Here is a 26,645-nt window from a genome sequence, read left to right on the forward strand (position 1 = left end):
TGGTTTATGTGTTCGCCCACCGTGTCACTGAAATTGAACCCATTGTCTTCCTCTGTATAGTGATATTCTCCTCCTTTTCTACCACCCAGACCAAAGAACACTTTTCAGAATTTGAAGTCATAGCATTTTACCCTGAATTTAAACAACCTGGTCCATTTTAGAAATTAGTCATAAAATATTTCAAGAAGGTTTGTTTAACATGTTTGGAATGCTGAGGAAATGAAGAATGCACGAATGCAGGGACCACTGGCCAGTGACACAAGGACTGTAGTAGTTTTCCTAGTTTGTAGAATGTGAAACAGCTGTCATTTCTCCAAGGCTGGGGCTGGATCTCCAAGCATACAGCTACGTAAGACTGGTGTCAGTCACCTTGCCCCTGGGAAAGGACAATAGGCAAAGGCAGATGCTTTGGGTCACTCTGAGACATGCTGTACACACAGTAGGAACCATCACTGTGGGCTGTTCCATCACTTGATAAATGCAGTGACTAATTATCTCTCCCACTCTAGACATATCCAACATTAGCCACACTAGTCTAATGAGGTCTCCTGCCAGTCACTGTCATCATGTATTTTGGGTTACAGTGACATTCCCACAGTCTTAGAAGCAGAGTACTTGCTAATCAAAGATTCATATCACCAAGATGGGGCAACATGATTGATAGATGTCTCCAATCCATCACATCTAAGGTCAAAAGATGCTTCACAAAAATAGGGGTTTATACATGGAAGGAGAGAGAGAGGACAGGACAGAGGTGGACACAGAAGTTTGGACACAAAAGTTTACTCATCTGTGTCATGAGTGACAACTTCTGGACCTTGGATCAGGAGGTCCAGATGCAAGGACCTCCTGGAGGGGGTTTCATTAGCCTTCAAACTAAATTGAAGAAGAAAATGACATCACTATTTCTTTAAAAATCCTTGAAGATTGTCAAACACATTCAAAAGAAGGCAAAGGTCTTTATATTGATACTTTTTTAAAACTTTCTTACTGAATTTCTTGTTATAACATTGGTTAATAAAACTATATAGGTTTCAGGCATACAGTTCTATAACACATTTGAGTACTCTATTTTGTGTTCACCATCCCAAGTTAAGTCTCTTTCCATCATCATTTATTCCCTCTATACCCCCATCTACCTCCTCCCACCCTCCCCTACAGTAATCACCATGCTGTTGTCCATGTATATAATGTTGTTTTTGCTATTGTTGTTGTTATTATTGTTTTGCTTGATCCCTTCACCTTATCACCCAGTTCTATAGCACCCTTCCCTCTGACAGCATTATGTTTGTGTGTGTTCATGTGTGTTTTGTTAGTTTATTTTGTTCATTGGATTTCACGTATGAGTGAAATCATATGGTATCTGTCTTTCTATGACTGCCTTATGTTCTCCAGGTCCATCCATGCTGTAACAAATGGTAACAATTCCTTCTTTTTTATGGCTGAGTACTATTTCGTTGTATAAATGTACCACTGCTTTTCTATGCACTCATGTACTGGTGGGAAATTGGACTGTTTCCAAATCTTGGCTATTGTTATTAATGGTACAATGAACACAGGGGTGCATTCAAATTAGTGTTTCAGATTTCTTTGGATACATTCCAAGAAGTGGGATTGCCAGGTCACAAGACAGTTTCATTTTTAATTTTTTGAGGTATCTCCATACTGCTTTCCATGGTTGCTGGACCAATCTGCATTTCCACCAACAGTGCATGAGGGTTCCCCTTTCTCCACATCCTCACCAATACTTGTTTGTTGATTTATTGTTGATAGCCATTCTGACAGCTGTGAGGTGATATCTCATTGCAGTTTTCATTTGCATTTCTCTGATGATTAGTGACATTGAGCATGTTTTCATATGTCTATTGGCCACTTCTATGTCCTCTTTGGAGAAATGTCTATTTTAACTTCAGCTCATGTTTTAATTGAATTGTTTGGGTTCAATTGGTGTTGAATTTTATAAGTTTCTTTATAAACGTTCCATATTAATTCTTTATCATATGTATTAATAGTGAATATTTCCTCCCATTCAGCAGGTTTACTTTCCATTGTGTTAATCATTTCCTTTGCTATGCAAAACTGTTTTAGCTAGATGCAGTCTCATTTGTGTATATTTTTTGTTTCCCTTGCCTGAAGAGATATATCAGAGAAAAATATTGCTGAGAGAAAAGTGAAAGTGTTTACTGTTTATGTTTTCTTCTAGGATATTTACAGTTTCATCTCTTACATTTACATCCTGAATCCATTTTGAGTTTATACTGGTATATGGTTTAAGAAGATGGTCTAGTTTCATTTTTGGCATGTATCTGTTCAATTATCCCAACACCATTTTTTATATATTTTTTAAGATTTTATTTATTTATTTTTAGAGAGAGGGGAGGGAAAAGAGAAAAAGAGGAAGAGAAATATCAGTGTGTGGTTGCTTCTTGCACACCCCCCACTGAGGATCCAGCTGTAAACCCAGGCATGTGCCCTGACTAATAATCGAACTGACCACCTTTTGGCAGGCAAGAAATCTACCACTGAACCACCAATGCGCTGAACTGGCCACCTTTTGATTCATGGGCCAGCACTCAATCCACTGAGCCACACCAACCAGAGCCCAACATCATTTTTTAAATAGACTGTCTTTACCCCACTGTATATCATTCCTCTTTTGTCAAATATTAGTTCACCATATAAGTATCAGTTTATTTCTGAGTTCCCTATGCTCTGTATTCCTGTTCTTATGCCAATATCATGATGTTTTGATTACTATGGCCTTGTAGAATATTTTGTATCAGGTAATATGATTCCTCCAACTTTGTTCTTCTTTCTCAAGATTTCTGTGCCTATTCAGTGTTGTTTGTGCTTCCATATAAGCTTTTGTAATTTTGTTTTACTTCTGTGAAGAATGCTACAGATAAGGATTGCACTGCATCCATAGATTGTGCTGGGTAGTATGAACTTTTTTTAATTAAGATTTTATTTATTTATGTTTAGAGGGGAAGGGAAGGAGATAGGGAGAGAAATATCAATATATGGTTGCCTCTCGTGCGTCCCGGCTGGGAACTGGCCTGCAACCTAGGCATGTGCCTTGACTGGGAATCGAACCACCATACTCTGGTCCGCAGGCCCGCGCTCAATCCACTGAGCTACACCAGCCAGGGCCTGAAATTTTTTAATGATGCTAATTCTTCTCGTCTATAAATACAATGTATGCTTTCATTTTTTTACCTTCTTCAAATTCTTTCTTCAATGTCTTATTATTTTCCAATTACAGGTCCTTTACTTACTTTATAGCCTTCCTACTTGAAGTGTGGGCTTTAGACTACCAATACCAGCATTATCTGTAAGCCTTTTTAGCAATTTAAGAGATAGGGAATATATTGGTCAAAGGGTACAAAATTTAGTCCTGCAAGATGAATAAAAAACAAACTGACAGTAACCAGATGGGAGGTAGGAAGGCATAATGGGGGAAAGAGGGACATGGTTGTCAAGGAACATGTATAAAGGACACATGCACAAAACCAAAGAGGGGTAGGATTGAGGGTGGAATGTGGGAATTGCTAGGGTGGGGGAGAGTAGGGGGTGGAAATGGAGACAAGTGTACTTGAACAACAATAAAAAATAATTTCTGAACACTGAATGTACTATAGTGTGATTACAGAGAACAATAACATCTATACACTTGAAATTTTCTAAGAGGGTAGATCATAAATGTTCTCATCACATGCACAGAGAAAGAACAAAATTGTAGCTGTGCTTTATTTCAATTATTAGAAAATCTTTTAACTCACAACCTTGAGGCAATAAGTATTTGTGTAATTTTCTATTTTTGTAGAAAAATATAGTAGTTCACTTAATGTTATAAACTCTTCAACACCCAATATTGACCTCACTTGTAATATTTTTATAATTAATCTACCTTCCAGAATCAAGTTTTGATGAACTAACCTAAAGGGCTGCACAGACTTTTTAAATTAATAACACTGCAAAAGACATTCATTCTTTTGAAGTTATATTATAAGTGAAATAAATGAGTAAATAAGCAGCTCTTAACAGATTAACTTTAAAGCACAATGCAAAATCTTAATTTTCCTCAACATTATCAAATTCTAGTGGGGAAGCTTGGAGGGGAGTGGTGATTAGGCAACTCTGGGATTGAAAAACAAGACACATTAGGCATAAACATCTGTGAAGTTTTTCACTGGACAGAACAGAGAACACCTGCAGTCTCTCTGCAGACATTACTAGCCCCACAAGAAGGAGACTTTGCTCCTGAGAAGTCTTCCCAAGGCTTCTTTTATTTCCTTGTTCCTCAGGCTATAAATGAAGGAGTTCAGGAGGGGAGTCACTACTGTGTACATGACAGCAGCAGCTGTGTCCTCTTGTACTGAGTTGGAGGACGAGAATGAGGGGCACAGATAAGCCCTGATCACTGTCCCAAGGAACAGAGCAATGACAGCAAGGTGGGACCCACATGTAGAGAAGGCCTTGTACCTTCCCTGGGCAGAGGGGACCCTCAGGATAGCTAAAAAGATGTGGATGTAAGAGACCAGGATGAGCATAAAGGGGATTAAAATGACTGCTCCCCCCAAGAAAAGAAGCACAAGCTGATTGACCTGAGTGTCTGAGCAGGGCATCTTCATCAGGGGTCCCAGATCACAGAAGAAGTCAGGAACAATCTTCTTAGAGCAGAAGGAGAGCTGGAATATGAGGAATGTGTGGGTCATGGCAACAAGACTCGTAAGGGTCCAGCAGACAGTAACCATGAGGATGCAGCGCCGGTGGTTCATGATCATCATGTAGTAGAGAGGGTGGCAGGTGGCTATGTAGTGGTCATATGCCATTGTAGCCAGAAGAAAGATGTTCATATCCCCAAATGTCAAAAAGAAGTAGAGCTGAGCCAGGCATCCTGCACAGAAAATGGATCTGCTGTGAGACTGAATGTTCACCAGGGCCTTGGGCACAGTGGTGGAAGTGAAAAGGATGTCTGCACAGGAAAGGATTGCAAGGAAGAAGTACATGGGCATGTGGAGACATGTGTCAGTGCCAATGGCTAAGACAAGTAGGTTCCCAGCCACAGTGAGCACATACATCCACACAAACAGCAGGAAGAGGATGTGCTGGCTGCTCTGGCTGCTCTGAGAGTCCCCAGAGGAGGAACTCAAAGATGGCTGTCTGGTTCCCTCCTGCCATATGCTTGAAGCCAGACAAAGTAAGATGGAGTGAGACCCATTATAACTTTCTGAACATATTTCACTTTATACTATTAATGAATGTCATTCTCTGAACTCTAGAGAAAAGAATTTCTTTAATGTATTTATACTGATCACATACTATTTGCACTGTATATTTTTATTGAAAAGTACTAAATACAATATACTAAATAGCACGAGAGACATGAAAATTAAACTAGATTTCTTGATTTCTTTCTTCATAATTTTTTTCCTTTCATACCTTCCTTTAGTTGTAGTTTCTTTTTCTTCATCTGTGTTCTCTGGAGAATCAAGAAGTTGGATTTATTCATTCATTCAACAAATATTAAATACCAAATCTGGACCTGGTGGAATGCTAGGTAAATAAAACAATGATATGCCTTAATCCCAGAGAATTTTAAATCTAATGTGATAAACATAGCTGTCTATGTTAAAATCCTATAGGACATGCAGTCAAGATGGCAGCATAGGCAGGCATGGCTTACCTGTTCACAAAACCACATCAAAATTACAACTAAAATATAGAACAACCATCACTGAGAACTGTCAGCAATCAAATTGAATAGAAATATGACAACTACAGAATTAAAGAAATCACATCCATTCAGAGTAGTAGGGAGGCACACAGACACAGAACAGGCTGGTCCCTCATTCATGTTTGGTGGATGAAAATTCTGGAGGGACATCTTGGGAGCAAGGAGTCCCAGCCCCACATGAAGCCCCCCAGCTCAGGGTTCCAGTGCCAAGAAAATAATTCCCCACAGCTTCTAGCTGAAAAACAATCAAAGATTCAGTTCATGGAAGAAACTTCTGGACCCCTAACCAGTTCCTCTTAAAGAACCCACACAAGAATTCACCCACTCAGACTCACTCCCTCAGAGCTCCAGCACAAGGGTAGCAACTTGAAGGGTACCAGTGGTATACTGAAAGAAACAACAGTATCTGACATCAAGACAAGTAGAGGCAATTGTCCCTTTCCTAAACTGTCCTTCCACACAGCTGGAAAGCTGGTGCCATATCTGAGTCTCCATCAACCTGGCTAACACTGTTTACCTACCTTGGAGATCCCCAGAAACTCCACCAAACCCAATTCATTGGTCCACCCAAGCTATATTTCCATATGAGTGGCTGGTCTTGGCTCATGCTTCACAACTTCCTAAATGCTATCAAACAAGCAACAGCTGGCCTCAGAAGCCCCAGGCCCAGCACTAGCAGCAGCCAGCCTGGATTCACAGCTTCACTTCACCTGGGAATCTCCAAGCCGAGTATAAGTAGCAGCCATCTGGGATTGTTTTATAGCTCAGGTAATCTGGCCCTGGGCAAAACATAGACAGGGGCTGACCCCGGCCTGCACCACCAAGGAAACCCTAAGGTCAGCAAACCCTGTGGACAGCTATAAACCACATCAGAGCACTACCACCATGCCCATGCACAGCTGATCCTCTAGAGAGGCAGAGGTTGGTGGTCAGTGGTCACAGCCAATCCTTGCAGTGACTGGCCTGGGAAAACCCTTCCCATTGACCTGCCAACAGAAACCAAGGTTCAACTACAAGAGGAGGGTGTACTCAGCCCACATGAAGGGCACACCTCAAGTACTCAGCTTGGGTCACAGGGGATGCTGTGCTACTGGACCTTACAGGACACCTACTACATGAAGCCACTCTACCAAGACATGAAGTCAAAGCAGCTCTACCTAGTACATAGAAACCAACATGGGGAGGCTGCCAAAATGAGGAGACAAAGACACAGGGCCTAAATGAATGGACAGATAAAAATTCCAGAAAAAGACCTAAACAAAATGGAGATATGCAATCTTCCAGAAGCAAAGTTCAAAAGACTGATTATAAGGATGCTCCAGGAACTTATTGTGGACCTCAACAGCATAAAAAAGATTTAGTCAGAAGTGAAGGATACACTAATTGAAACAAAGGACAATTTATAGGGAAACAACAGTGGAGTGCATGAAATTGAGAGCCAAATCAATGATTTGGAACATAAGGATGCAGAAAATAACCATTCAGAACAATGAGAAAACAAAGGAATCCAAAAAATGCAGATAGTATCAGCAGCCTCTGGCACAACTTCAAGGGGTCCAACATTTACATCACGGGGTGCTAGAAAGAGAAGAGAAAAAGTGAGAAATTAGAAATCTATTTGAAAAAACAGTGAAAAGAAACTTCCCTAATTTGGTGAAGGGAATATACATGCAAGTCCAGAGAGTACAGAGTCCCCAACAAGATGGATGCAAAGAGACCCACTCCAGGACACAGCATAAGTAAAATGCCAAAAGTTAAAGATAAAGATGGAGCCACTGTGGAAAAGAGTATGGAAATTCCTGAGAAAAATAAAAATGGAATTGCCTTTTGACCTGCAATTTCATGGCTAGGATTATACCCTAAGAACCCTGAAACACCAATCCAAAAGAACCTATGCACCCCAGTGTTCATAGGAACACAATTTACAATAGCCAAGAGTTGGAAGCAACCTAGGTGCCCATCAGCAAATGAATGGATCAAAAAACTATGGTACACTTACACAATGGAACACTATGCAGCAGTAAGAAAGAAGGAGCTCCTACACTTTCCAATAGCATGGATGGAACTGGAGAGGATTATGCTAAGTGAAATAAACTAGGCAGTGAGGGACAAATACCATATGATTTCACATTTTACTGGAAAATAATCAACAAAACAAATAAGCAAGCAAAATATAACCAGGGACATTCAAATTAACAGCAATCTGACAGCTACCAGAGGGGAGGTGGGGTCAGATAATTCAGGGAGGGGGAAGGGTATTCAGGAACAACTATAAAGGACACATGGACAAAACCAAGGAGTGCTGGAAGCAGGGGAGGGAAGTAGGATGTCTGGGGTGGGAGGAGTGGTAGAGGGTAAATGCAGGCAACTGCAATTGAACAACTGTTGTAGACTACTCTGTCTGGTTTTAGGAATTGTATCTCTACCCCTTGTGGCTAAGGTCGAGGGACGACCTTTGGAGTGCAAGCTGCAGGAGACAAAGCTTGCCTCTGGTAGCAAATGCTGCCTCAGTTTCCTCTTCCTGCCCCCAAAGCTTGGTCAGAAATCAATGATGGGTAAGATTCCTCACGGCGGGGGGCAATCTAAGCCAGACTCGATCACGTGGGAGGCCTTCATGGAAGGACTGGGGGGGCCGCAACAAAGAGCAATGGACTCTCGCCTCCCGCACTTTGACATAGCCATGTTCTCTGGGAGAAGTGCTAACTGGCTCTAATCCCCTTAAGCCTGAATACCTGATGGGGAGGGGTGCAGCTCCTTGCCTTGCTAGAGCATGTCCTGGGGAAAAATCTGGCATCACAAAGACTTCCTGATAAACCTGTGAAGTCTGCTCTGCTAAGAGTGCTTTCATTCATATGTTAAGGGTTCAAGCAGGAAACCCTAAAACTCTGTTCCTGACAGACTCTGAAGCCCTCAGATTTCTTTGAAATGTTATCTACTGTTTGATCCTTGCCGTCTTGTATTCCTGTGTATTAGAACCCAATAAAAGGCTATGTAGAAGGGGGCTTGGAGCCCTTTTTTCTCCTCAGAGAAACTGGCCACTGACCTCTTCTCATCCCCAAGCAGAACACATCATGTCTCAGCCAGATTCACTTTCATCCATGGCACTTGGGGGGACTTGCAAGGAAGTGGCTCCCACAAACAACAATAAGATCATTTAAAAGAAATAATAAATAAATACAAAGAAATTATATATGGAAGTTAAAAAAGTACTCAATAGGGTGGTTGGCACTTGGAAGGGTTTTAAAAAATAAAAATAAAAGCAGTAAGAGAAAAGTTAGTTACCTACAGGGGAATTCTGATAAGATGTTCTGCTGATTTCTCAAAAGAAATTTTGCAGGCAGAAGGGATTGGCAAGATGTATTCAAAGTCATACTAAACAGAGACCTATAGCCAAGATTGCTATACCCAGCAGAGCTATCATTTAGAATCAAAGGACAGATATAGAGTTTTCCAGACAAGAATAAACTAAAGGACTTCTTCATCACAAAACCATTGTTATATGAAATGCTGAAGAAACTTATTTAAGAAAAAGAAGATCAAAACTATGAACAATAAGATGGCAAAAATACAAATCCATCAATAATTGAATCTAAAAACAACCTAAGCAAACGAGAACAGAGACAGAATCATTGATATAGAAGGCAGTTGGATGGTGTAACAGAAAGTCTAAGCCAACCACATTCCACAGAAAAAATATGTCACATTAATCATTTTTCTTTAGGTTATAGTTTGGTAGAAACTGTCCTCAGTCTCAATAGATTACAAAAAATATTTATTTCTTTATTTATATTACAAAGCAATTTCAAGCTGCATTCTTCTGTGATTAAAGTGGCCCTTCTTGGGATATGCCATTCTTATAGAAAAGGAGAAAGGAGATAGAGAGCTAATTATGCTTCTTAAAGGATTTGCTTGAAACTGGCACATATCATGTCTATCTACTCAGCTGCATAGGTAAAATAAGTTACACACTCAGACAGACAGCAGAGGGACGCAGAACTCTGGCCTACCACAGGAAGCACTGACATGGCAAAGAACGGGAGTGTAGCATCCTCCCTCTACCTCAGGGCAGGTGGAAAATAACTGACCTCCAGACACAGTCTAACATCTCTGTCAAAAAGCTCCTACCTGAAGAAAGGCCAGCATCACTGAGTTCAAAGGACCTCCCATCAAAACTTTAAAAGGTGTTTTGGAATGGGTGAAGAGGTGAGGGGATTAAGAAGTACAAATAAGCAGCTCTGGCTAGTGTGGCTCAGTGAATCGAGCACTGGACTATGAACTGAGGGGTCATGGGTTCAATTTCCAGTCAGGGCACTTGCCTGGGTTGCGGAAAATGTCCCTAGTAGGGAGTGCTCAAGAGACAACAACACATTAATGTTTCTCTCCCTCTCTTTCCTCTTCCTTTTCCCTCTCTAAAAATCAATCAATAATATCTTTTTTTTTAAGCACCGATAAGTAGTTCTAGAATAGCCAGGGGGATAAAAAGTACAGTATAGGAAATGGAGTAGCCAAAAAATTTCTATGCATGACCAATAAAAAGGAACAATGGTGTGGGGATGGCCTCAGGCTCTCAGGGGGTGCTGGGTAGGGTGAGGGGCAAAAGGGAATAAACTGGGACGAAAGTAAAAGCAAAATCAACAAAAACTAATTTTTAAAAAGCTAGAGAATCTCTTTTTCTATTCAGAGTACAGAAAGGGAAGGAAAACTTCCAAAATCACTTGATGAAGCAGGTATATGATTAATTTTAAAGTCTGACAACTATTAAAAAAGATGAAAATAATGTTGAAGAAAATCAGCTGAAAACAGTAACATTCATAACTTTTAGAATCAACAGCACAAATCAGTCATTCATATATACAAACAACATTCAGTTCGAAGTTGTGATGAAAGAGAAGAACCCATTCATAGGGTTGGAGCAAAAGCAGGTTTAGAGTTGAGAGTACATGAAGCAGAATTTATTCTTGTATTATTATTTATTAATTATTGTATTGTTTTCCATATGAACAACTGTCAACCTACTTTGTCCCACCCTGTCCAATGGCAGCCAAAAAAAGGCAAAATACATAGTGGAAAAGCTCTTGAGAAGAAGATTTTAAGATCTATATGAGGAACACTTTAAAGCCTTGATTCAGGCAGGGATAAAAAGATATCAAATGGTGTTAAAGTCATTGGGTGAATGGCTGATGGAGAACCACATATTTATATCATGCCAAACACACCACACAGATTCCTTCCCATCTCACAAGAAGGAAAATGTGAGTTTACAATGCAGGGATCAGTCTCTCATTTTACAAATCAAGAGATTAATATTTCTATCTATTAGTCATGGCACAGGATATAATGTGATCTATTTTACCAAAAAGTGTTTCACTTCAGTGTAATCAAACTGCTAGCAATAACTTCCATTTATAGGAAAATAGGATCTCGAGGACTAGCTCCAGCAAGAAAAAAAAAAAGTAGATAAAGACGGGATACCCTACCACAGTGCCTCCTAAACTTTAACATGCATATAAGCCACTGTGGGGCACACAAGTCAATGCAGATTTGCATTCAGTGTGTCTGGAGCAAGACTTGGAATCTACATTTCAACAAAGTCCAGGTTGTACTGATGCTGCTGTGAGTGAACACAGCTTAGAGAAACAAGAGAATGGGGCTATCTCTTCAATCAGTCACTGTTGTGCAACACTGAGTTGCTAGAGATGAAGGGTCTACAGCAGGATTCATAACAACCAGACACAATGCAAAGTCCCAGATGAAATTCCTATTTTGATAAACCAACCGAAAAAGGTATTTTTCGGTGGAGAAATTTGAATATACACTAGAATTGGATAATAATAAATTATTATTCATCAGGTTTGTGTGAGTAATATCTAGGGAATGTGGAAAATATTGTTTTCAGGACATATGCTTAATATTTAGGAATGTGATATCATGAGCAACCCCAAAGCAACCAAAGACAAATTCAGGAATCTGATTCAAACTGTACTACAACAGAGTTTTGTATTTGAATATCTAACCGGTCCTCTGAATTCTGCACATAATTATTGAAAAATAAAAGACCCATACATTGTGATATCCTAAATGTTTAAATTTCAGACAACATTTACCAAACAATTTAAGAGTAGTCAACATATATTGAGAGTTTACTCTCAAGAATACTTTCCAAAGTTTATTTAACCTTCACATTACAGTATGAAATAGAAGCTATGTCTGCCACCTGGCAATAAGTACTTCTTGGATTAATGAAAAGGTAGACTACTATGAATAAAAATGAATATCCTCTGGCAGTGAAATGAAAATCAAGTATCGCAATCAGGAGTATGACACAATGGAAAAGAAAATTTAGAAAACCACTGGAAAAGCATTCACCTAAGGAGAATTTTAGTTTAAATAATCTTTGTCTCAGAGCACTAGTAATAGGTGACATTCCTAAGTACCATTTGCAAAAGACTAGTCGGGTTCACACAGGCACACAACCCTGAGTTCTGTGTACATCTCCTGTTTTTAGAAGAGCACTATGATTAAGCCCATTCGGGCTTCACTTTGGCCTGAGTTCAGTTATGAACCTACACTCTGAAATTTGAGCAACTCACTTATCCCTGTATGCCTGTAAAATGGAGCTATGAATAACTATTTCATAGTCACTGTGAAAAATAAAGTTTTTAAAATATCTACAAAAAAGAAATAACAGAAGCTATTAGCTCCATCTATGTAAGAGGACACTGAGAGACAAATTAAGTAAAAGTAATTTGTCTAGTCCACACAGTTTCTAAGTGGTAGAATCAAGATTCAAGCTCAATTCCCTCAATATCTGAAACCTCAGCTTTTATCTTAAACCACACAGAATCGATTCTCCCTCTCATTTTCTGAGTGGCTCAAAGCTTCTTTCTCCCCCATAACACAAGAAGAGATGCCATTTCCAGTGCCAATACAATGACATTTCTTCATTCAATAATATTACTTGGGTGTGAAGAGAATGTCAGAAACATGTAAGCATCTGAGGATACAAAGAGATTATGTATACAAAGAAGGATGAATTTGAAAACACTTATTCATAAAGATTTTATGAAGAAAATCTTTATTCATAAAGATTTTAGATACATTCAGATTTATGAATAAAACCTACCTTCACTGCAGCATTATTCACGGTGGCCAAGACATGGAAACAACCTGTGTCCTTCCATAGATGATTGGATAAAGGAGATGTGGTACATATATTCAATGGATTACTACTCAGTCCTAAAAAATAAAATATTGCCATTTGAGAAAACATAGATGGATCTTGAGACTATCATGCTGAGTGAAATGTCAGATAGAAAAGGACAAGAACCATATAATTGCATTCATATGTGAGATATAAAGTAGAAAACAACAAAGGAACAAACCAAAAAACTCAAGACACAGACAAGAGTATGGTGCTTACCAGAGGGGAAGGCAGCTTGGTAGAAGATGAAGAGGGTAAAAGGGGTCAAAAATATGATAAGGAGACTAGACCCTGGGTGATGAGCACACAATGCAGTATATGAATGATGTATTATAGAATGGTACACTTGAATGACATGTTATTAAACAATGTTATGCCAATAAATTTAATGTTACAAGAAGGATGAATAAGACTTCTGGCCAAGATGGAGGCATAGGTAGGTTCATTTTGCCTCCTCACAGAACCAAAAGAAGAAAAACAACACATTAAAAATACACACACACACACACACACACACACACACACATACAAAACAGAACTGCCAGAAAATCAAACTGTATGGAAGTCTCCCAACCAAGGAGTTAAAGAAGAAACATTCATCCAGACAATTAGGAGGGATAGAGACAGGCAGCTGGGGTGGAGACAACTCACAAAGAGGAAAAAGAAGATGATCAAACATATGAGCAGTAAAATGACTACAAACTCACAACTATCAGCAACCAAACCTAAAAAGAATACAAAACAAAACAAACAACTAGAATAAGAAGGAACCACAGAAATGAAATTACATGGAGGGTTATCAGTGGGGAGGGGTGAGTGGGTAGAGTAAAGGAAAGGGTACATGGAAAGAGAAGCATAAATGGTAGGTACACAATAGACAGGAGGAGGTTGAGAATAGTATAGAAAATTTAAAAGCCTAAGAATTTATAGCTGTGACCCATGGACATGAGCTAAGGGAGTAGAATGTGGGTGGGGGGGTGCTGGGTGGAAGGGAATAAAGAAGAGAAAAAAAGGTGACATTGTAATAGCCTAATCAACTATACTTTAAAATAAAAATAAAATGGAATAGAATTTATAAAATAAAATAATAAAAGAAAGATGAATGGAAGAATATATATATAATTTCTCCATTCTTGCAAAATCAAGCTGGGACCAGAAAGAAATTCACAGCAGCAACAACAACCAAATCTATGAAATACTGAGGAGTAACTGCAACAGGAAAACACAGGACTTACATGGAGGAAACTGTAACATTTCATTGGAGAAAATTAATCAAAATATAAAAAGTGAAAAGACATTCCATATTCTTACCTGAGAAGAATTCAATAATATAAAAATTCTAATCTCCCAGTCCAAAATACAATGCAATTCCAAGTAAATGACTGAACCCCCACTTTGAAGTCTCAGCTCAAGTTCTCCTCTTCAGAGAGTTCCTTCTTGACATCTGTATTTTAAGAAGCCACACCCACAGCCCGATTACCTTCCATGGTGTTCTCATGCTCATTCTTTTCATGGTACTCTCTGCTTGCTAAGATTCTCTCTATATGTTTATGTGTTCATGGTCTTTTGTTTTCCCTCACGAAAGTAAGTTTCTTGCCTGACTTGTTCACCACGTTATTCTCTTTATTGGCCCCGAGGGTGGTGGAAGCAGACTAGAAACTCGGTCTTTGCTTGTGAGCTGTTGGAATAGCCAGTCACACAGGATGCCACAGGAGGACATTGAAGGGTCATTCAATTCAACTTTGTTTTTCTGGGAGGGCTTCCTGAAAGAAGTAACATCTGAGCTGAGGCAAAAGCAAGTGTGGTACCCTCAAGGCATTGAGAGGGGCTCAGAGAGACTAGGGAATCCAGGAGAGAGAGTAAGGGGACCTCTGCATTGATAGAAGGAGGAGGAATTCGTGCATGAGTAAAATGTGGTCTGAAGAATATTTATTAATACAGAAAAATGCATGCAACATAATACCACCTGAAAGGCATTCGAAAAAGTTGTCTGAACAGTGTTAAGACGTGCCCAGGCTTGCAGCGTCAGGAGGTAGAATGGGAACCTGATCCAAAGAAAGGTGTGAGGGTCTTTTGTGGGGGAGTCTCCATCACTATAGGTCCCTAAACTGAGGGAAGACTCATCTGCAGGACACTGGTGCAAGGATTCCTGAGTTGAAAGGAAGGATGAACTGAGCAGCCCTTGCAACACCTCCGCTTCCAATGCTCGTTCCATTACCTCTAATGAGTCACAGGTCTGTTGTCATGAGGGGACACTCCCGATTGTGTGGCGGATCCCTGGGACGCTTCCTTAGTCCTAAAACTGTGGGGATGGAGCGGAGGACCAGAACTGCAGGGAAAGGGGCTTTCTCCGCGCTTTCAGAAGCTGTTCCATGCGCACAAGGACAGGAGCCCAGAGGAGGGGAAGGGTCACCTGGACTGGACAGAGACACTGGAATAGAGCGATATCGGAGGCTGAATCCCTCTCCTGGACAGGGCAGGACACGGCACACTGGGCTGAATGCGTGGCTGGGGCACCCCGGAGAGTACAGGTTCACAGCAACACCCCCAGCCCTGGTACACAGCATTTCCTGCATGGTCAGACTTAGCCCAGCAAGTTCCTGCCAGAGCCTCCCAGAGGAGGAGGGGGTGGGAACTGGGGGACCACAGTGTTAAAGGGAGGGAACTCCCTGAGGAGCCCCTGGAAGCAGATATTGCTATTGTCCTGTGCTGAAGATGAAACTGAGGCTCAAAGAGGCTGAGGAAGGTCACACAGAAAAATCTGGATCCAGTTTTTTTAACTTTATTGTATTCTTTTCCATTACCATTTAGGATCTGTTCTTTACTCTTGTCACTCCTGTTGCCCGGCAATGGTACCCTCTGAGGGGAGGAAAGGAAGGCCCCTCCATCAGTGCCTGCCTGAGCCTCAATGTCTCCCTGTGACCTGTCCATTCCTCACCACCATCAGTCTGACACTGCCCCTGCTCCAGCAGCAGCACCACATTCCCTACTAGTCAGCCCCTTGAACACATGGGCTCCCCTCACCCCACTCCCTAGTCCTCATTTCTGAATGCTCTTCCTCATCCTTCCCTCAGCCTGTCTCTGCATGGTTCCTGCCAGAGCCTCCCGGAGGAGGAGGGGGATGAGGGACAGTCTCTGCACTGGCACCTCCCAGCCCCATTACCTACACTGTCTGCCACTGGGAGCAGTGACAACTACAGTCTTTCCCTGATGCAGATCCAGAGACTAGTACACATTCTCCATTCCCAACCAACACTGAGACCACTTAACGCCAAGGATCAGTCCCACAGGAAGCAGTTTCTCAGTCTAAACACAGACTCCACATTTCTGAGTGTTCCCTCAGGGGCTAGAAGGTGAAGTTGCAGCCATCCTCAAGATGTCATACTGAAGGGACACTCCAGTCACCAGTCCCTCCACCCTGCTGGGGTAGAGGGCAGCTCTACATCCCACCTGCTCTTCTGGTCTGTGAAGCTTTTCCAGACACACCAGTCTGTAGGAATCCTCCTTTGTGTGCTCTCCTCCGTGGCCTACTTTCTGCACCCCTCATTTGGTGGCTCCCACTACCTGCAGGGAGAATCTCTTGTCTTCTGGTAGAAAAGAATTTCATACTTACAACATCCTTCCTCCAAAACAGTGTCAAGTTTTTGTTATACTTGCATTATTAAATGCTTAGGTCTTTTCTTCCCTGCTTGACTCTGACTCTTCAGAGATAGATAATACTGACCTTCATATCCTCACTGCACCTGGGACATGCTGCTCCGTGTTTGCTATTGCCCACGGGGCTCTGCTGCAGCTGCTGTCCCACCCCAGCTGTGAGCTTACCTGCCTGCCTGTGCTCCTCTCTGCCACCATCACCAACGACCTATTGCCTCTTTTTCAATCCTTCGTATCACTGGAGATGGATATGAAAAGTCTGCCTGTATATTCAGAGGCTGTCTGTATGTGGAACTATGAACATCATTTCAGGCTCATGTCCAGGTTGCCTGCCTCCATCACACCATGCCTATCCAGCACTTCAATTGAGGCAGGGCAGCAGACAGGCCTCTGTTCATGACATCATGGCCTCTGGAATAACCCTGGGGTATCAGGCCTGGGCTATACAGGGACTACTGCTATTGATTTATTTGCCAGGTAGAATCAGTATGGTTTCTCTCAGGAGCCCTGTGGGAGTTTGCAGCTCAGTAATTGTCCCATAGCCTTGACATTGCCTCAGGAGCATTTACTGGGGAGGAGGAAGGATGTGGTCCAGCAGTACCGGGATTTCCTTTAAGAAAAGTTGCTAACTGCCCATCTATTAGATTGAACTAGAGAGCCACATGATCCATCCAAAAAAATATCTCCTTTGGTTGCTCATATCTGAAATGGCACACTTCAATTGTCATGAAAGTTCTCTGCTAAAATTAGGATATCTTGTGTGGAAGACAAAAACGGTTTGTGAGCTTCCAGGCTGAAAACACTGAGGACTAAGGGGCACCAGGTGCAGGGGATGCCAGAAAACTCCTGACTCCAGGCACACTTGCAGCTCCAGGGTCACCAGCATTTGCCCTCCCCCAAAGTGTGTACCCAGCATCAGTCTTTCATTTGCAACTGCTGCACATGTGACCAGAGCTTAGATCCAGCACAGCCCCACCCCACCAGCATCTCTGGGGCCTGTGCTTTCTTTGCTCTTCCCTGAGAAAAACACTGGAGCCCTGGCTGGTGTGACTTAGTGGATTGAACACTAGACTGCAAAGCAAAAAGCCCTGGTTCAATTGTCAGTCAGGGCACATGCCTGGGTTGCAGGCCAGGTCCCCAGCAAGGGGTACTTGAGAGGCAACCACACATTAATGTTTTTGTCCCTTTCTTCCTCCCTTCCCTTCTGTCTAAAAATAAATACATAAAGTCTTTTAAAAAGAGAGAAAAAACCACTGGAAAAGACAGGCTCAGCCTTAGAATATATATGAAGTTGTCTTAGAACTGTTAACCCATACCACTGAGAAAAAAAAACCAAATAACTAGAGTATATGTGTCTATGGTTCCCTCTTGAATTTAGTCAAAGGTACTGTGTTTGAGAATTAGCTTCCTTCCTCCTGCCCCACTTTCAGTGTGGTTATATTATTTGTTTGAAATGCTGTGGGAGTTGAGTGGAAATAATTTCACCAGATTATAAACCTCACCATGCACACAGGTATACAAGTTACACAGATCCTGTACCTGCATCTACAGGTATATTTACATAGAAATGGGTACAGGTATAGTATAGTTACAAGTATAGATCTAAAATTATGAATAGGGAAAAACCAACCCATACAGAAGGCAAACATTGACAAATAAATCTAACTGGATTTCAAATGAATAATAGAACTACATTAAAAAGAGGAAAGAGCCCTGGCTGGCATAGCTCAGTGGATTGAGAGTGGGTTGTGAACCAAAGAATCGCAGGTTTGATTCCCAGTCAGAACACATGCCTAGGTTGCGGGCCAGGTCCCCAGTAGGGGCCACATGAGAAGCAACTACACATTAATGTTTCTCTCTCTCTCTCTCTCTCTTTCTCCCTCCCTTCCCCTCTCTAAAAATAAATAAATAAAAGTATTTTTAAAAAGAGGGGAGGAATGGCAACCCAAGTAGCTCTTAAAATTAGTATTTTTACTATGTACCTCAGACTAATGACACACTGAAGTGTAAAAATGTATTTTATTCTTGTTATTCATTTATTTTTCATAATAGAACTGGTTAGTGATTCTGAATCTGCTTTTGGTATTCTATGATTGAGCAAATAAGTGATTCTAGTGTGAATAATGAAAGCCAGCTTTCTTACTGCTGCCAGGGGCATTTTCACATACGGAAAGGGGAAAGCTGGGACAAACCCTGTGTATTGGCCTGGGACTGGAGGTATGTGTGTAAAGTCATGGTTTTGAAGGTGATAGATACATAGCCATACAGATAGAAAGATAATAGATAGACTATAGATTGGCACACAGAGAAGTGTTGAGGTGTGTGCATACATGTACATCTATGCATACATGTATTTTTTCTGCTCTGTCCACTGAGCAGATCTAGAAGCAATGATGCCTCCATGACAACAAGCACCCTTACCATCCAGAAATCAGTTCTGAAATATCAGGAAGGGCTGTAAGCCCCAAATCTGACAGGCAGGAGGGAAGGAAAGAGCTAACAAAGCCCAGGGATAGAAAGAGACACAGCTATGCATAACCAGCTGCCTGGTAGGAGTTATGACTCCTACCAGGATAAGGATAAAGCAGCTACAGATTTGTATTTTTAAGAGTAAAATTCTCCAACCACACTCTCTTCACTCCCTCCCATCTCTGCAGCAGGTCCCCATTGACTAAACCAAACCAGATGCCAGAGGGGATACAGGAGCCCTTCACTGAGCTGACACTGATCAACTTCCAGAGTGCAGAGCAGGGTAGAAAAAAAGGATGAATTTGGAGGAGCAAAAGGAAGCTGTCCACCCAGCACAGCATCCAGTGCTATCTAATGAAGCGTTCTTTTTATTTCTCATAGCTAGCTATTCTCATTTCTTTCTTTTATGTTTGGTTACATGTATTTTTTCATTTTAGTTTTATAACATTGAAAATTTCTATGTCTTTTAACAAAAATGTGACCTGTCGGGACTTCCACCAAGATGGAGGCATAGGTGGATGTGCCGTGCCTTCTCACACAACCAAGTTTAGAGACAACTAAATATTAGCAACAGAAAACACAGCCAGAACACGGAAAATTGAACTTTTCAGAAGTCCGTTAACAACAAATTCTTCAGCCTGACTGGTAAGGGGTGAAACCAGCGGCTGGTGAAGCGGGGTTGCACAGGAGGTCTCGGTCAGCCAGACTCAGGAGCGGAATCCAGACACATGGAATCCAGGCGCAGGGTTGGACCTAGTGAGCGACCGAACGAGCGACCAGGCGAGCGACTGCGGGGGAGACAGCGGGGGAGCGGTGCTGCGTGTTGACTGTGGTCGCGCATTTGTGCGCTGGCGGACAGGTGAGGGATTGGGCGGTTGGAACGGAGCCCGGCAGGTCCCCTCGGCTAGCAGCAGTGGAGGGCGCCACCAGTTCCCAGCTCTGACCCCACCTCCACATACAGCCTCATAACCCAGTGACTCTTAGTGGCCCGGCCCTGGTGAACCACCTAAGGCGCTGACCCTCACACAGCTGTGCAAAACAGCAGAGGGGATCGCCATTTCCCCACTCTGACCACGCCCCCACATACAGCATCACAACCCAGCGACCTCGGAGTCCAAGGCCCCGCTTCTCTCACTTAAGGGGCACGAACAGACCAAAAATGGCGCAAGAAGATCTCAAAGCCCCAGAGCCCATAGATCTAAGCAATGAAGAAATAGCAAAACTCTCAGATGCACAGTTTAAAACACTGGTCATCAGGATCCTCATAGAACTGGTTGATTATAGCCACAAATTAGACAAATATACGAAGGCGAAACTAATTGAAATGAATGGAATTGCACAGGACACCAATAGCAATGAAAAGGAAACTGGGACTCAAATCAATGGAGTGGACCAGAAGAAAGCAAATAATGGCCAAACAGAAAAGAGTCAAGAAGCAAGAATTCAAAGAAATGAGGAGAGTCTTAGGAACCTCCAGGACATCTTTAAACACTCCAACATCCGAATTATAGGGGTACCAGAAGGGGGAAAGGCACAGTCAACAGTGGAAAACTTATTTGAACAAATAATAAAGGAGAATTTCCCCAATCTGGCAAAGGAAATAGACTTCCAGGAAATCCAGGAAGCTCAGAGAGTCCCAAAGAAGTTGGACCCAAGAAGGAACACACCAAGGCACATCATAATTACATTAGCCAAAATTAAAATGAAGGAGAGAATCCTAGAAGCAGCAATAGCTAAGGGGACAGTCACCTACAAAGGAGTCCCCATCAGACTGTCAACAGATTTCTCAAAAGAGACCTTCCAGGCAAGAAGGGGCTGGAAAGAGGTATTCCAAGTCATGAAATCCAGAGACCTACAACCAAGATTGCTCTATCCAGCAAAACTTTCACTTAGAATGGAAGGACAGATAAGGTGCTTCTCAGATAAGATCAAATTCAAGGAGTTCATCATCACCAAGCCCTTATTATATGAAATGTTAAAGGGACTTATCTAAGAAAAAGAAGTTAAAGAAACATGAACAGTGAAAGGACAACAAACTCACAGTTATTAACAACCACACCTAAAACAAAAGCAAGCTAAAAGGACAGCTAGATCAGGAGTGGAAACATAGAAATGAAGATCTCAAGGAGGGTTAGCAACAGGGGAGTGGGAGGAGGAGATGGGGGGAGAAGGTACAGAAAATAAGTAGCATAGATAGTAGATAGAAAATAGAAGGGAGGGCAAGAATAGCATGGGAAATATAGAATCTAAAGGACTTGAGACACATGGTCATAAACTAAAGGGGGGTAATGGTGGGGATGGGGGTGGAGGGTGGAGGGGAATGAAAGGGGGAATAAAACAACTGTAACAGCATAATCAATTAAAAAAATTAAATTTAAATAAATAAAAATGTGACCTGTCGATATCACCCTAGTTGGACATGTTACAGAAAGCCCACCCCCTTGATTTTATACTTCCTTACTATCAAATGAACTAACAGTAGTCTCTGAGCCCTTGCTTTTGTAGAACCTTCTCAGTTCTGAGACATTATGATTCTGTGGCAATATAGGGAAAGGCATGTCAAGGGAGAACCAAATTCATTTAGATGCAGACATAAAAAGGCACATCTATTAGGGGAAAAGATAATTTTACCTGGATTTCCTATGCCTAGTGCATAATCCCCATGTGCACTATGGGAGACCCTGAGAGCAGCTGGTTGGATGAATGACTGCATCAATTATGGAGTAGAGATCTACTTAGAAAAATTAGTGAATTACTTAGGATATCCTGGACTATAGTAACAAAAAATCACAAAAGTACATTTGTTTAAAAAGTACAAAAGTTTCTTTTCTATGTAACAGTTCCAGTGTGTCTTCTTAGTATATGGTGGCTCTCCTAGACGTGGAAAACTTTGGATACAGGCTCATTCTGACTTGCGGTTCAGCTGTCACATTCTACCTCCTGGCCATTCCCATCAGTTGACAATAGGGCAAAGAGAGTAAAGAAAAACCAGAACTGGAACACATGGGTGGGTTGGCTAAAGTTCAGTCACATGACAGTGCCTCAAAGCAAGGGAGGTTGGGAAATGTAGTCTAGCTGACTGCCCAAGTGGGATTTGGATTTGGGTAAGCAGCTAATGGTCTGCCACAATTAATATGCCTCAGGATGGACCGAAGAAGAGGGAACCAGTTGTCAACCAGTTAAGAAAGCATTACAACATTTCAGGCAGAAAATGATGGTGGTCAAAACTGAAGCACTGAGACAATAATTAGAAAAGTTATTATGAATTATTTTATTTTTTAATTGTACTCTTCCATTACCATTTATCCTCTTATACCCTCTTCGACCTCCACCCACTCCTTGCCCCACCACAATCACCACCCTGTTGTCTATGTCCATGAGTCCACTTCCTTTTTTGCTCCATCCCTCCACCACTAAACTTCTTCCAGAGCTGTCATCCTGCGCTCTATCCATCAGTCTGTCTCTATGTTTCTTGTTAGTTCAGTTTGTTCATCAGATTCTACATATGAGTGAAATCATTTGATATTTGTCTTTCTCTGACTCACTTATTTCACTTAACATAATGTTCTCCAAGTCTGTCCACATCATCACAAAGGATAAAATGTTTTTCTTTTTTATGGCCAAGTAGAATTCCATTGTGTAAATATCATATAGTTGTTTTATCCACTCATCTACTGATAGACACTTGGGCTGTTTCCAAACCTTGGCAATTGTAACTAATGCTGCACTTATACATTATTTAAAATGAATAATCAACAATATAAGATGTAGAGGTGAGAAGTAAATTGGGTGAGTGTGCCTGTGAACATCCCATGTGTGGAGAACCTATAAAAGAAACCTGAATATAATTTGAGAGGTATTGATTGCCAACAGATTGGTGCATGGAATGAGAAATATTCCATAATAATCTTGTTGGAAACGATAAAAATTAACAAAATATGGTCCTCCTCCTACTCAAAACACACTTGCAGTCTACTTAGATTGGATGCACAGAGATAGGTTGACAGGGTGACTGAATGTGGAAATATGGGAAAAAGAGTTTAAGCCCACAAATACAGACCTGAAATTCTACTAAGCAGAAAATGAAGCCATGATGGAGATGGATGAGTCAGCCAAAGAAATAATACAGAAAGGTAGAAGAACAGTGAAGGGAAAAACATTATGATTACATACATTTGAGGATTTGAAGTAAAGATAAAAGCCTATCGAAGGTGAATGTCTAGTTTAAAAAATGGAATAGCGGGGAAATAAATTAACTGGACTTACTTTGCCATGGCCCAACCCAGTGGTCTTTGCAATTTACAACCTTTGAATGCCAGTTAGATGCCTGTTACCTGTTGGTTCTGGGCTCATTCGGAGATTGGTCAGTGAAAAAATTTCTACTTGTCTAGGGTGCTCACTGATCTTTCGTTAGCCTGGAATGTTTTTTCAAAGACTCCAAAATGCTGTTCTTTCCTTTTTTATGTTATAAAATGAGTATGTGATTCTGACATCTTCATTAAGATGTAAGATCCTTCAGAAAAGAGACTATGCCATATATAAACAAATGGGCAAATGAACTGTATTTTTCACATATTTATACTTTTTCTGTGAGCTCTATCAAAGCATCTAGACCCCAGGTGGTTGGATGATAATCCTGGGTTGGGAAGATGGGCACCACTGATTCAAGATCATTTATTACTTCTGCAGGAGTGTCCAGGGCCAACTGTCAATTGGTCCTGCTAACCAAAGGAAATTCTCCCTCCCACCCCACCCCACAAACCAACATATTTCCCTACTTTTGAATTTAGTCACCCAGGTTCAGACACAGTAAATAAGGGAATCAAAAGAGGTGGTTGAGGATGATTATTACAGACTAACTTCATTAATAAATTTGTATTTCTCTCCCTTTTCCTGCTGAAGAATCCATGGGAGAAGACAACAGGTCCTCTACCCTGGATTTTATCCTCTTGGAAGTCAGCATGCAGCAGGAACAGGACGATTTCTTCATCCTCTTCCTCTTCACTTACCCCATTGAAATGATCGGAAACCTGCTCAGCATCTGGGCCATTCGATTTCACAACCTAATGTGTTCCTTCTTGCTAACCTCTCCTTGGTCGACCTCTCTTCTTCTGTAACTATCCCTTGGGCACCAAAGCCATCTCCTTTGGGGTTGTCTAATACAGATGTATTTCATCATTACTTTGGGTAACACAGATAGCTATATCATAGCTGTGATGGCATGTGACCACGCAGTGGTCATCAGCTGCTTACTTCATTACACAACAATGAGCCCACAAACTTGTGTCTTGCTTGTTTTGGGGTCTTGGGTAATTAGAGACATCAGTGCCCTCCTCCAGACTCTGCTCACAGCTACTCTGTCCTTCTGTGGCAACCAGGAAGTGGCCAATTTCTACTGTGACATTACCCCTTGCTCAAGCCATCCTGTTCTGACATCCACTTTGATGTGAAGATGAGGTACCTTGAGGTTGCTGTTTTCTCTGTGACATTGCCATGCATCATCATGTCCTATGCTAAGGTCTTCTCCGCAGTCTTACACGTCCCATCCACCAAGGGTGTGCTCAGAGCCTTCTCTACCTATGGCTCCCACCTCACAGTGGTTTCTTTGTATCATGGGACAGTCATGGGCATGTACTTCTGCCCTCTAACCAGTTCTAGCTCAAAAAATGTTGTGATAACTGTGATGTACATCACAGCGACACCAATGTTAAATCCTTTCATCTATAGTCTTAGAAATCAGAACATGAAGGCTGCCCTGGAAAAACTCTTCAGCAAGAGAATCTCCGTGTAAGCAATGCAAGTTCATACACTGCATATTGTAGTCACTAATTAAAATGCACTTGGAGGTCCATCCCCAATGTCTTCCCCACCTGATAAGCCACCTTTCTTCTTTACAGCTACTACACTCCTCTTCTCTGGAATCTTATAGCAGTTTAATAAGACGTTGTATTGAGATTATCAGCTTGTGCACATTATTGTTCCTTTTGGCAGAGTGGTAGACAAGGAATATTGGGACCTGTCCCAGCTTTGCTACTAATTAGCAGAGCAAAGTTGAGAATTTTGGAGCCTTGCTGTCCAGATGTCCATAATAAAAATAATAATGCCTGGCTTATCTCTGTCATAGGTTGAAGATCACAGTACTTCAGGCTTTGAAGGCTATAAATCATCATTCAAAAAGTCATTTTTGGACTTTTATTTTTAATCGTCCCTACTTTTCATGCAAACCTGATGGAAAGGGCTGTCTATCTTAACACATCACTCTACTTTTCCTGAGGTTGGTCATTAAAGAATATAACTATTGGTGGAGGTAGAATGAATAAATGTAATCTGATAATGATTAGATGCAATCATCTTTGACTTTATTTCTCACCTATCATATGTACGTGGTGTGTCATAAACTCACCTAGGAGCCTATCAGAATTCATATGCATAATATTTAAACAAAGAAGAATTAAAACAGAAAATTAGATGCATAGGTGTCTTCTGAAAGCAACTAAAGCTGATTAAACATGAACACTGATGTAACTTAAAAGTTAACTTCAGGAAGAACTTACTTTCACTGAGACTAAGAGAACTGAAGAGAAAAGGTGGTGTTACCACAACCATGGAGTTCAGAAGAAGGGGGCCACATAGTACTGCCTTTTTTTGTTTTGTTATTGTTCTTGTTAATGTAGTTTCTATTCATCTTTACTGCTGGGCATAGAAATACAAATGAACACAGACATCACTGTAGACACAGTCCTCCTGACACCCCTTTGTGTAATATGAACACATTGTCCATCTAATTGGGATCAGTGACTGCAGCCAATACAGAAATCTTTTATTTTCTGAATGGCCCAAGGTAATTTGAGTCATGCTATAATTTGATTGTTCTTATTATAATAATATATGCTGAAAACCTGTAAGTTTCAACTTGCTACTGTGGATAAAATTTTCACAAGGTTATAAGCAAGTAAAATAGCCAAAAAATTCACTTTGTGGGAATAAGCATGAATGCAATAAAAGCATATTAAAAACAAAAACAAAACATCACTACAGAACTCGAGACAAGAGGAAGTTCAAGAGTGGGGACTCAAGGTAATGGAAGTTCAGCACCATGTAGGCCATGACTATAATCTTGATTTTAAAGTTGGGTAGTGGATAATAACATTTATAATATCTTCTATTATGAAGAATAAATAAGTAGATATTAGATAGGTAAATAGATAGAAGCTTGTTAATCAGTAAAAAACTGAGATACAGGGCTCTGCATGAAACAATGAGGTAGGAAATGAGGTTTTTCTTTAAGAAGGGTTAGGTAGGAAAGAGAGCAGTAAGGGAAGAGTAAGGAATGGTGAGACCAGGAGTTTAATTAGGCATCTCAGAGCAATCTGGAATGCAAGAGTGAATATATAGACAAAGAATCCAGAGGCAAAAGTAATGTGGAAATAGAAATAATAGAATGGAGTAATTTTTAGGATAATAAAGGATACCTTTATTGAAATTAGTAAGAAGAGAGTAATTTAAGAGAAATTAGTTCCATTTTGGGCCAGTTTTAAAGGGGTCTAGTGGGACACTCTAATGGAAGTATTCAATAAATTGTCC

The 26,645-nt window shown here is 41.1% G+C and overlaps 1 protein-coding gene and 1 pseudogene across 1 annotated transcript; one reads left to right on the top strand and one right to left on the bottom strand.

Moving 5' to 3' along the window:
- Window positions 1-4,232: 4,232 nt before the first annotated feature.
- Window positions 4,233-5,181, bottom strand: LOC119059930 (olfactory receptor 1P1-like). The gene is given in 2 exon segments (XM_037159762.2): window positions 4,233-5,111; window positions 5,113-5,181. Coding segments are annotated over 2 exon segments (948 nt in total).
- An 18,787-nt stretch (window positions 5,182-23,968) lies between these two features.
- Window positions 23,969-24,852, top strand: LOC119038277 (olfactory receptor 1A1-like; annotated as a pseudogene).
- Window positions 24,853-26,645: the final 1,793 nt, after the last annotated feature.

The sequence above is a fragment of the Artibeus jamaicensis genome, unplaced genomic scaffold (genome assembly GCF_021234435.1).
Source record: "Artibeus jamaicensis isolate MK-2021 breed Jamaican fruit bat unplaced genomic scaffold, CSHL_Jam_final contig_775, whole genome shotgun sequence".
Taxonomy (NCBI): Eukaryota; Metazoa; Chordata; class Mammalia; order Chiroptera; family Phyllostomidae; genus Artibeus; species Artibeus jamaicensis.